This window comes from Salminus brasiliensis, chromosome 18 (genome assembly GCF_030463535.1).
Source record: "Salminus brasiliensis chromosome 18, fSalBra1.hap2, whole genome shotgun sequence".
Lineage (NCBI taxonomy): Eukaryota > Metazoa > Chordata > Actinopteri > Characiformes > Bryconidae > Salminus > Salminus brasiliensis.
The window spans coordinates 34323222-34335943 of record NC_132895.1 but is presented as its reverse complement, the minus strand read 5'-3'; the positions used below and the strand labels follow the sequence as shown (position 1 = coordinate 34335943).

The window sequence follows — 12722 nt, the reverse complement described above, 5'->3', positions numbered from 1 at the left end:
GAATGCAGTTAGGGAGTGGGAGTGATGAACAACATGATAAATCAATAATCCATTAAAGTTCCCACAATACCATGCAAACCATGTGGACACTTCATCCACGGCTCATTGTGTACAAGGTATTCTCTGTATGACTGCATGTGCTGAATTGCAGCGTCCAGAACAGGACATGTACGGAGTAGAATTTCAGTGGGACAGTGTAGTGGGATTGTGGGAAATGGAGTTCAAAGAGTTTATGGAGGCCTGAAGAAAAGACAGTCAACTCATTTATAGCAAACATTTATCCTGTGAAACACATGGAGCTATAAATTTAAAAGCAACATAATAATTAAATAATAATACATGAATTCACCAGTATTCTGTAATTATTATCTTATTTAATCTTTGAAAGTCTACGAATGCAAACGCACTAGCTTGTTTTTTAAATCAACCCCATAAAACCAAACCCTGATTTCTAGACTTAGACTTGCTGCTCTTTTATAAAGGCAATTCTACTCACCTCAGTTTCTCCAGTCTACAGTGAGGATTCTTCAGTAGATCACAGAGCTTCTGCAGTCCTGCCTGACCCAGTTTATTCTCCTTCAGATCCAGCTCTCTCAGGTGTGAGGGGTTTACAGTCAGAGCAGAAATCAGATCAGCACAGTCTCTCTCTGTAATACTGCTGGATTTATACATCCTGCAGAGACAGAGAAGAAGTAGTAGAAGAAGAGGGCTGTAGTTTCGTTCAGCTGGGGTCAGTCCTTAAAACTCAAACAAAAGCAAGAGAACTACTGTAGGGTAGGTAAAGTCAAGTAATAAACCAGCATTATCAGTTCAAGACCAGTGTGCATGGAGAAAACTAGCTCATGTGTAGATAAACCAGCCTACAGATCATTTAATGAATCCAGCTCCTTACGTGAGTTTCTGCAGTCTGCAGTGTGGATCCTCCAGGAGAGCAGACAGCTGATCCACTCTGATCTCCTTTGGTTCAGTCTTACTCAGATCCAGCTCCATCTGCAGTAAGGGGTCTTTACCCAGCTTTCGTTTAAAATAAGTGTAGGCTTCTTTTGCAGCATCACTTTTCAGCAGTCTGGAGAGAGAACATCAGTACAGTCTAATGAACTACTCAATAACTCAATAACGGTTAAATAGGTACTCTAGAGACGTTTCTCAACCCAGTTCTGGGGTTTTGATCTGCCCCCAGTTCCCCACACCCTGATTGAGAAGACTCCTGGGTCTGGGTCTAGTGTACAATACCAACAATACTACAATGTCATGTATGAACCAAATGGAAATGTTTGTTTATATAAATACAACCTCAGATGAACAACAACAACACAACATATTCCACCGTCTCTTTACTTATTTAACAACAATGAAACCAACATTCTACACTGAGAGACTATTCACAAGCGTAAAACAGTTGCTAATCTTCCCAGGAGTGGACGTCCCAGCAAATTCACCCCAACACAGTATATAACCCCAAACACCTTTTTGTTGGTGCAGGGGTATGTTGTCGTGCTCTGCTTGTATATGCTGCATATAGCCTCTAGATATCTTGATAGATTGATATTGCCGCACTGGACTCAGAATGTAAGACCCCTACTGTGCAGGGTCCACATTCTCTGCTGTGCGAGTGAAATGAGTAAGGGGAAAGGCTCTTCCCAACAATTCAATTACTACATTAAATGAAAACAATGTTTCTATTAGTTTTTAACTAATAGACAGAACAGGTCTAAATGTAAATAACTCAGGATTAAATTGATTATAAGTTCATAAATTAATCACCTCAGTTTTTTCTTTGTATTCACAAATAAACCCGTAAGCTGCTTCACTCCTGTGTCTCCGGGGTCGTTCCCTCTAAGATCCAGCTCAGTCAGGGCTGATGAGGAGCTTTTCAGAGCTGAAGCCAGAGCTGCATATCCTCCCTCTGTTATTCTGCAGAATGAAAGACTAAACCCAGAACAAAAGACCAGAACATTTATTTCTAATTGTGACAACAATTCTCCTTCTTTTGAGAAGTTGTGAGATTTTTGTGTGATGAGAGTAATGCATCTCAGTAGATCTTACCTCAGCTTCTTCAGTTTACAGAGAGGATCCTTCAGTCCACTGCAGAGCTCCTTCACTCCTGAATCCTGCAGGTTGTTGGAGCTCAGGTCCAGTTCTGTCAGAGTGGACGAGGTGAGAACTGTGGCTAAAGCTGAACAGCTTTCTTCTGTTAGATCATCATCGTTGATCCTAAAAGCAAATGATGACATTTCACATTTAAAAAGATATAAAAAGATAAAAACATGAAACCCATTCAGCTTCGCTAATATTTACTAAACTGAAAATAATTCAGTAAAATCGATTATTTCTTTTGAGAATATGATAATATAAAATGTTTTTATTCTGCTTGTTTCTGTAACTGCTACAACCAACATTTGGTACCATTTATATCAAATGTAATGTGCAGGTACGTTTGAATGAACAGCTGCATTAAGCAGAGTGGCTCAACACAACAGTTGATCACTTCAGGACAGAGAACACTGAGGGACTTACCATCAATCTGTCATTTTAGTTGAACTATAAACTAATGGTGTGAATGGGTGTTGATAATGATATTAATCTGCTGAGATAAAAGCAATAACCCCTTGTTTCTGTACATTTATGATGAACATATCTATATATACACAACCTCTGTTCTTAAAAAGCCCAAAGCATCTCTGAAACATTCCTTTTAACTTCATCATGAATGTGAGGAGCTGAGCTGCTGGTATTCATTTTCATCACAAAAACGTGAATAAAACAAAAGGTCATTAAAAACAAGCAGTTTTTGCAGTCTGGTTTCCATATATTGACTAGAGTGAACATTACAGTGAGGAATGTCAACAATGACACAGTACATCCAACTTTCTATATCCAATATTTTCTCTTAGGTTTTCCACTACATGCACCTTTTAAAGAAAACCGTATTTATTATTGCAGGAACAGATCAGAATACTGACCGGAGTCTCCTCAGTTTACAGTGTGTATCCTGCAGTACAGCACACAGTAGTTTCACTCTGGAATCTCCTGAAGGTCCTGCTGAATTCCTGCTCAGTTTCAGCTCTGTCTGCAGCAGGATATTTATTCCCAGAGCTGAAGAAAGAGAAGTCCAGGCTTCCTCTGCAGCTGCCGTCTTCAACAGCCTGCAAAGATGAGATGAAAGCAATAGACGAGAACACAGATTAACAATGTTATAACTCATTTGCTCTTTATTCTACTCCCAGATGTGATCAGTGTTGCCACACCACTGAGCAAACTAATTTCTTTTAAGAAAATTAAATACATTATTATGTATCCACACTAAAGGTGAAGGTGTCCAGCTGCTTTTCATATTTATCCAAGGATGTACCAGTATGCATTTCAGTAGACCAGGCTAGAATAATACAAATATTGAAGTATTCATTTGGGATGTTGGAATTCATTCATTTAGTGTTCTTCATTATTTGTTGAAATGAGGACATGTTCAGTGCAGTTATCGCTTTTCTTCAGCTGACATTTATGGTTTTGTGTGGGATTTATTTCAATAGAAACATTTAATTAAAGAAAAATGTGTTCTTTTGTCCTTTATGTGGCTTTTAACCTAAATCCCGTAACGTTATTTTTCTGTGCAGGTTGTAGTTGCTGTTGCAGTGTTGTCTCTTTTCAGTCCTGCAGTTTGTATCAGGCAGTGAGTTGCGTTAGTCGTGTTGGTGAAGTGTGTTCTTCAGTGTGTGGTCATTTATTGAGTGTTCTAAAACGGTCTATTAATCCCAGCCACATGGATCTGTCCATTGAGAACCTACAGCTCACCACAGTATAAGACGTAGGTAAGGAATGGTGTTTCTCACCTCAGTGTCTTCAGTTTACAGTTTGAATCCTCTACTAAATCAGTGAGCTTCTTCACTCCTGAGTCTCCAGGGTCGTTCCCTCTGAGATCCAGCTCTGTCAGGTGTGATGAGGGGTTTGATTTCAGAGCTGAAGCCAGATCCTCATATCCTTCCTGTGTTACACTGCAGTCTGAGAGACTGGAGAAAAGAGAAATATTACAGTTAAAACTTCAATTCAAATGTTTAATGTATCCTTCTGAGACTGAGTAACACACTAACTTTAGTTTAGCAAGTCTGCAGTCCAAAATCTTCAGTAGGTCACAGATCTTCTTCACTCCAGGGTTTCCTAGTTTATTCTCACTCAGATCCAGCTCTTTCAGGTGGGAGGGATTAGAGGAAAGAGCTGCTGATAGAACAGCACAGCCTTCCTCTGTAATACTGCTGTTATTTAATCTGCAGAAAAAAAACAACAGTAATTATTTCTAGATTTATTTTGTTTGTGTAGTTTGTGTATTCAGTTAGCATAATTTAGATAGCTGTTACTGCTAGATTAATCATAATAAAAGCAAAAAATAGTGTATGTATAATAACTTTAAAAATAATAAGTACATTTTAATTCAATTCAATTTAAATGTTACATATTTACATATTCATATTCAAAATGAATGAAACCTCAAAGCCTTCTGTAAAGATTTCATGTCAATCAGTCCTCTTGTTAACGCATACAGCAAACATCATATGCTGTGTATGGAACAGTTCTACAGAGAATACCAACACAGATCTGTATATCGGTGAAAAATAGAAAAGTTCATTAAAAGGAAAAACTAACTTGATTTTTTCAGGTCTGCAGTGTGAATCCTTCAGTAGATCAGACAGCTGCTTCATTTCTGAGTCTCCTTGTATTCTCCCACTCAGATCCAGCTCTCTTAGCAGTAGTGGGTTTGTTCCTAGAGCTCCAGTCAGATGATCACAGAGTTTCTCTGCAGCAGAGCTTTTCAGCAGTCTGTAGATACAGGAATAATATTACATAGTCATTGTCTTTGTACACTGCTGCTTACATTGCTCTTTCATTCTAAGTTAGAAAATCAAATATATTGTTGTTAATCAAATATAATGAGTAACGTGAAGCAAACATAGTAGAGTTGTACTATTACATTTCAGATTTGCTCTGAAGTCAAAGATAAATGATATTCTTTAACATTGTAAAAGGACATTTACAAACAGTTGCAGTTATTTCATAAATGAAGGACAAAAACAGTGGAATCAGATATCAGTTAATAAGAAAGTGGATATTTTTAATGCAAATTTAAAAAGACCAAAGTTAAATCATTTACTAACTGTACCAAACTGTACTGAACACAAGCGGTGCTGTAAAATCAGTTCACCTAATTCTTCTCCCTGTAGTCTGTGAATCCTTTTCTAAATCCATGATCAGCTTCACTCCTTTATCTCCAGGGTCATTTCCTCTGAGATCCAGCTCCATCAGGGGTGATGAGGTGTTTAATTTCAGAGCTGAAGCCAGAGCAGCATATCCTTCTTCTGAGATGCAGCAACATCTGAGACTGAATGTACAACAAAATGAGAGAATGGGAGAAGTGAACACTGGTAGTAGAATACTCATACAAACGTTCAGTATTATAGTCTTTGTGAGAGCAAGACACTTTCCATCCATCAGTGAAATATATATGCATATTGTGGAGCAAACATACTCTCAGATGTTAGTTGACTAATGGTACTTATCTGGTGTTCCAAGTAAATACATACATACATACATACATGCATACATATACCCAACCCGTACATACTCTTCCCCCATTGCATGCAATGCCCCCACCACTAGTGAGGGCGGATCAACAACCACAGACAAGCCACGCATTTTTCCAACTGCCTCCAATGCAACATCACGGGGGAACCAACATGCCTGGAGGGAAGCGCAGTGTACTAGACTTCAACGCACCAACCCGCAGACGCCAGCAACGCCAGCAACACCAGCAACGCAGCAAAGCGATGTGAGGGGAGAGCGCCATCTACCCACTCCGGAGAGAGCAAGGCCAATTGGGCTGCTGATTCAAAGCATTTAAAAAGTGTATGAACGAACCAGGCCTTAGTAGGAGACCGCTAGAGTCTGCCAGCCTGAAATATAAGTAGGATAACAACTGATTAATATCTGGGCCTTGGAGGGGAGCGAGTCACGTGGGCTGTTTGCTGGAAACCATCATTCTTACACAGACAGAGAAAGTTAATAAGAATCAAATCATCTTAAACCAGACAAGCTTTAGCCCCAATTAATGTATTTTATAATTAATAGTGCTCTAAAAGAGTTTTACTGTTATTTCTAGTTTCTTACTGATACTCAGTAAATTTCAAATTATACGTAGTCACTTCATTCCCTGGTTGTTTGATGTGTAGGGGGGGTTGGGACTGACTGATCACACATCCGTGTGGTCCTGTGAATCTTTCAGTTTATCTGGCTCCGAGTCAAGAAGAAATGCTAATCAGAACATCAGAGAACCCAGAAAAATGAAAAAAAAAAAAAATGAAGATGAAGAGCGCTGGAAAAAGGAAAAAGCTGTAAAGATAGCTCACCTGGAGGTGGATTAGAACCACCAACCTCTTTGGTGGGAGATCAGTATGAACTGAGTGAGCTACAACACCACAGTGCTGAAAGGACTAGGACTCTCAGAAACGGAGGAAATCTGCAATTGAAATGTTAACTGAGGTTACCAGGGGAAGACTGACCTGCTCGAAATCACAGAGCAACAGGAAAAGTCTTCCCAAACAAAAAGGAAAACGGTGGGAAAAAGAAAAAAGGAGCAACAACAAAACCAAAGAGAGGGCAAAACTAGTGGCTGGGGGTGGTATAGCAGGTTGCCTAGCCACAGTCTGCACCCTTATAGAACCCCCCCTTTGAGGAACGGCATCAGATGTTCCCAACCCCTCGGCCCGAATGAGCTCAAGGTCCAGAATGTTACGAGCAGGGACCCAGGAGTGTTCCTCAGGCCCATGCCCTTCCCAGTCCACCAGATACTGGGTGCAGCCCCGGACCCGCCGTGAGTCCAAGAGACGCCGAACAGTGTAAGCGGGCGACCCGGCCACCAGAAGTGAGGGCAGGGGAGCTGGGACAGAGGCAAGGGTGCTGCAGAGTACGGGCTTTAGGCGTGACCCGTGGAATGTGGGGTTGATTCTCTGTTCTGGCCGTAAGGTAAAACCAGGTCGTTTCCAGTCTGCAGCAACTTTTCCAGTCTGAGGCAAGCTGGAGAGCTTTCCGTCAGGCCTGCCAGCATCGCCAAACAAAATGCCCAGCTGCTGGGACCCCCACTTCATCCTCCTGCTCTGAAAACATAGGGGGGCATACCCAAACTGGCACTCAAAAGAGGACATGCCCAAGGATGAGTGTTCAGCCCAAGTGGAGGGATTACAAGAGGCCACGAAGGGTCCATCCTAGGTCTTGGTTGACCCTCTCAGTCTGACCATTGGATTGTGCATTAAAGCCACTGAAGGTTCACTGAGGCACCCAGTAGCTGGCAAAATGCTTTCCAGAACCTACTGGCAAACTGTGGGCCTCGATCAGAGACCGAATCCACTGGCAGCACATGGACCTTGATCCTCCATCCTCTGAGCAACTTGAGGTCCAGACCAGGAACTGGTGGTTAGCCCCCTCCAGCCAGTGCCTCCATTCATCCAATGCTAGTTTCACTGCCAAAAGCTCCCTGTTACCTACATAATATTTTTGCTCTGTAGGTGTGAGGAGGTGTGAAAAACGTTTTGTGAGCACCTGAACGCTCTGATCGCACAGCCCAAACACCTACTGTATATCAGAAGCATCCACTTCTACCACAAACGGAACATCAGGTTCTGGAAGCTGTAACACTGGAGCTGTGACTAGGCAGTGTTTGAGCTCTTCAAAGGCTTTCTGGGCTGCACTGGTCCATTGAAACTGTCCCATTGTTACTGTTAGCGAGGTTAGTGGAGCAGCAACCGTGCTAAAATTCCAGATAAAGCTACGGAAAAAATAGCAAAACCCAGAAAGTGCTGAAGCAGCTGAAGAGAAGCAGTACACTCTAAGGTGCTTCTGTTGGTCTGGTCCCCAGGACATGGCAGCATTGAGAAACACCCCGGAGGTATGTGGAGCACTGTCATCAGATCTTTGAGGGAAGGAGGAGGATCATGCTGGGATAACTCATCTTTGAGGTTCTCACTCAACCCTTGCTGAAAGGCTGCCATTAATGCAGATGAGTTCCAACCACTCTCAGCAGCCATAGTGTGAAACTCAGCTGCATAGTCAGCCACAGATCTTTTCCCCTGTCGTATATTTAGGAACCGGGGGGCGGTCTCTCCTCCACAGACAGGGTGATCAAAAGCCTGATGCATGGTAGCAGTGAATAAGTCTGTGGACGTCTACACATCGGGTTCATTCTCCCAAACTGGAGTGGCCCAAGCAATTGGAGCAGAAAGCCACGACAGTGTAAGTGTGGTTCAACCCATGGAACAGGATCAGGTGCAGGGACTGGTGCAGGTGTGGAGGGAGGGGCAGGTAAGAACTTGACAGAATTGAATCCATTTTGTTTCTGTTCTACTCTCAGCAACACTGGTTTAACCCAGAATACGTGTTATGATGCAGTTAGGAGACAGATCCTGGGCAAGACTGTACTCCTGGTACACTTTCAGTAGCACACATCTTTTAAAATGGTGAACAACTCAAATTGAACCTATTATTTGTGGTATAACCAACATGTTATGAATTATGAGTCAGTTACAACTCTGTTACATCTTATTGCTTGTTTGGTCAGAGGTGGGAACAAAGTGCCACCTCTGCTACTGCAGTGACCCTGGTAGTCAAATTTCATCTCCACATTTTTGAGGGTCTACCTTAGGCGGAACAACCAGACTGGTTCTATTTTTTGTGGATAATCAAGACATTTTCAAGGCCAAGTGCTGTCAATCGTCTGACCAGGAGACTTGATTGTGATTCCAAAATTGTGAACCAATAGATTTCTACCAATTTATAGCTGCTTTGTATTACAATGCCAACTCAGTGTGGGATGTTGTGGCATCCTTTTACTGTGCCCGTACTTTAGAGGAACTCTAAATTCTGGCTGTTCTGGCTGGATTTATTTATGGGGCAGTGGTGGCTAGAGCGCCGGGCTAACAGGGTTGTGGGTTAGATTCCCGGGCTCAGCAAACTGCCACTGTTGGGCCCTTGAGCAAGGCCCTTTACCCTCTCTGCTCCCCGGGCGCTGGAGTTGGCTGCTCACCGCTCTGTGTGTGTGTGTGTACTCACTGCCCCTAGTTCACTAGTGTGTGTGTGTGTGTGTGTGTGTGAGTGTGTGTTCACTACCACAGATGGGTTAAATGCGGAGGACACATTTCGCTGTACAGTGACAAATACGTGCACCTTTACCTTTTTATCACAGTCATAATAGTCATCCCATTGATCACGGCATGTAAGAAATCTGTGAGATTGCTAATTATGGCAACCATTCTAACAACTCTCTTGTGTCTATTCCAATTTGTTCCAGAAGAAGCGTCATCTCAAATTTGTTTGATTTGTTACCCACATTCAAGCGTCTGTATGACACACGCTCAATTACATGAATTCACCTGATACAGTCCAATCAACCATTGTTTGCTTTGAAAGGAAGAAAAAGGAAGTTTCAGTACAGGATGTTTACTGGATTTGTGGAGATTCCTGGCTGAGAGTTAAGAGTTATGTAGATTCATTCAGATTTTGAGCCCTTGTTCTTGATGGTGAATTTTTGGTTTGAATGAATGGTTTTGTGTTGGCCTTATCGGGCGTCGGTTCTAAGGCCCTTTGATATAATGGGTCTATGGAGTGATATTCTTAATGCCAGTTGTTCTTTTGACCCCCATGCATTTGCAGCTCATCCCTAAGTGCCAACATCCTGGTGTCTGACCAGCTCACCAGGTTATTGTTGGGTTTTGGTTGATAGTTTGGCACATTCTATGAGTATGGGGTGCCTAGGGGTAAAATGATATATACATTTTGTGTTTAATTTTTTTTTTCCCCAAGAACCTTTTATTCTTTGTTGATTTATTACAGACATTGTTTGAATCGTTTTTGGTTTAATGAGTTTACTCATGATTATTCCATGTTCCAATTGAACTGTCTTACAATATAGTCAGTCGACGTATGAAAGTTATATACCCATCCACCTGTACATGTTGACCACTTGTACTATGTTATTCATGTACTCATCTGCCAACAATTTCCACATGTCATCACGATACTATTGCCAATAATAAGGGGGGAGATGTGTTGATCATAACATAAAGCTACAATAGGGGAGAATGATGGAAAGATTTGTGTAAAAACATTTAAACAATGTATGAACAAACCAGGCCTTAGGAGGAGGCCTTAGGAGGAGACCGCTAGAGTTGGCCAGCCTGAAATATGAGTAGGATAACAAGTAGTTAAAATCTGGGCCTGGGAGGGCAATGAGTCACGTGGGATGTTTGCTGTGGGGTGAAGGAGAGGGGAGTGCTCGGCAAAGTCATGATGACCACATCTTGGTGGGGGCGTGGTGGTGTCTTGAGGTTTGCAGATGTCAGCATATTTTTGGAGGAGTTGCTGAAAAGGCAGATTTGAATGTGGGTGGAACTGGTTGAGGAGTGTGACACCTGTGGTGCCTTTCTGATTGGATACAAACAGACCTGAATCAAATAACTTTAGACAACAAGAAGAGATGAGGTCTATATAAACTGCATGCAGCAGGACCAAGATTCGAACCAGCGATTCTCTGGTCATAGTGACAGTGCCATAGTCCAATGGACTGGACCACAACTATTTTTTAATACAACTTTTCCTACAAAATAGTTTGAGTTGGGATCTGGAGTCTCGCAGTTTCCTGATTTCTCTGCTGTAACAGATGAACTAAACCTGGTAATTAGTAAATAAATAAAATCAGGTGTTTTGTACAGGACAATGACCAAACTGCATGAGCAGAATTTCTTACACCTTGTTTTTGATTTGATCTTGATTGATTTCATCTGTGTTTATTCTGGTTCCACTCCGTTCCTGCCTGGATTTCATATCTACATTTCGACCCCGATAATCTATTCACTGACTCCTGATTTGGACTGTGACATTCTAATGAACACACTCTGAACACTGCCATGAATACACAGTCATAACAATACTTGTTTTCTACATATGAATTCCTAATACAACTGTCTGTGGTTTCCAGCTAAAATACTTCCATTTATATACTTCCAGTTAATTAATAATAAATTACTAAAGATACAACTGTGCTGTTCTTCTGTAATACTGCCAGTTCTAGTGCTGCTTTCACTTCAGGCACTCACCTCAGTTTCTTCAGTCTACAGTGAGGATTCTTCAGTAGATCACAGAGCTTCTGCAGTCCTGCCTGATCCAGTTTATTCTCATTCAGATCCAGCTCTCTCAGGTGTGAGGGGTTTACAGTCAGAGCAGAAATCAGATCAGCACAGTCTCTCTCTGTAATACTGCTGGATTTATACATCCTGCAGAGGGAGATGAAGAGAGGTGGTCAGGAGCAGCTGAATAAAACCCCACTGTTCTGTATTTTAGCTGAAATCCATCCCCTTTTTTCTATAAACTTTAGCAGTCATTTCAGTGTGTACAGTTTATCCTCAAAGTTTTAAATAGCGGTTTGCTCAGCTGAGTTTAATGACATGTGACATGAAGATTTTAGTTCTATGGAAGAACTAGATGGGGTGAAGCTGAAGTGTGTGTGGGGCAGTGCAAGACTGTAATCAGTTTAGACTAATGTCAGATATCGCCCTCATTTGAAAAGGTCATTCACGCTTATCTGTAGCTCTCATCAGTAATCTCATTTGGGAGACACATGTATCTGATTTTAATGTATCTGATTAAATGATTGGCTGCTAAATCAGTAATTCAAGGATTCAAGAGAGGGATTTAGATTATTATATGAAGTATGCCTTTGCTATAAGAAATACCAGCATAATATCTAGTATGTTACATTATATAATGAAACATTATTAAGTAGTAGTTATTATATCTAAAACTAATAAAAATGCAGGAAATTAATTTTAAGTGTTCATTATTTATGGTGCTTTAGATTGTAACTGTTTGAAGTGTTTGAATTGTTCAGTGTATTTACAGCCACTGATTGTGCAAGTTTTCCCACTTAGAAAGACCTTTGTTGGCAATGACAGAGGTCAAATGTTTCCTGTAAGTGTTCACCAGGTTTCCTCACACTGTTGCTGGTATTTTGACCCATTTCTCCATGCAGATCTCCTCAGTGATGTTTCAGGGCTGTCACTGGGCAACACAGACTTTCAACTTCCTCCACAGATTGTCTATGGAGTTGAGGTCTGGAGACTGGCTAGGCCACTCCAGGACCTTGAAATGCTTTTTACAGAGCCACTCCTTCGTTGCCCGAGTGGTGTGTTTGGGATCATTGTCATGTTGGAAGACCCAGCCACGTTCCATCTTCAGTGCTCTCACTGATGGAAGGAGGTTTTGGCTTAAAATCTCATGATACACGACCCTGTTCATTCTTCCCTTAACACGGATCAGTCATCCTGTCCCCTTCGCAGAAAAACAGCCACGAAGCATGATGCTTCCACCCCCATGCTTCACAGTAGGTATGGTGTTCTTGGGATACAGCTCAGCATTCTTCTTCCTCCAAACATGACGAGTTGAGTTTTTACCTAAAAGTTCTGTTTTGGTTTCATCTGACCATATGATATTCTCTCAGTCCTCTTCTGGATCATCCATTTGCTCTCTGGCGAACTTCAGACGGACCTGGACCTGTACTGGCTTAAGCAGGGGGACACTGGGGGCCTGGCACTGCAGGATCTGAGCCCCTCTCGGCGTAGTGTGTTACTGATGGTAGCCTTTGTTACTTTGGTCTCAGCTCTCTGCAGGTCCTTCATCAGGTCCCCCCG

The 12722-nt window shown here is 41.8% G+C and overlaps 1 protein-coding gene across 7 annotated transcripts in view; it reads right to left on the bottom strand.

Annotated features, from left to right (window-relative positions):
• Window positions 1–12722, bottom strand: part of LOC140538936 (uncharacterized) — an 81615-nt gene that overhangs the window by 13350 nt on the left and 55543 nt on the right. For 6 of the 7 annotated variants that reach the window (XM_072661489.1, XM_072661488.1, XM_072661492.1 and 3 more), the window contains 10 exons: window positions 11133–11309; window positions 5195–5371; window positions 4639–4812; window positions 4089–4262; window positions 3831–4007; window positions 2964–3146; window positions 2047–2214; window positions 1765–1929; window positions 893–1066; window positions 497–673 (listed from right to left, as the gene is read on the bottom strand). In XM_072661489.1, the coding sequence (XP_072517590.1) occupies window positions 497–673; window positions 893–1066; window positions 1765–1929; window positions 2047–2214; window positions 2964–3146; window positions 3831–4007; window positions 4089–4262; window positions 4639–4812; window positions 5195–5371; window positions 11133–11309 (1746 nt within the window). The remainder of the gene's footprint in view (window positions 1–496; window positions 674–892; window positions 1067–1764; window positions 1930–2046; window positions 2215–2963; window positions 3147–3830; window positions 4008–4088; window positions 4263–4638; window positions 4813–5194; window positions 5372–11132; window positions 11310–12722) is intronic. The other variant, XM_072661493.1, reaches the window with a different exon arrangement.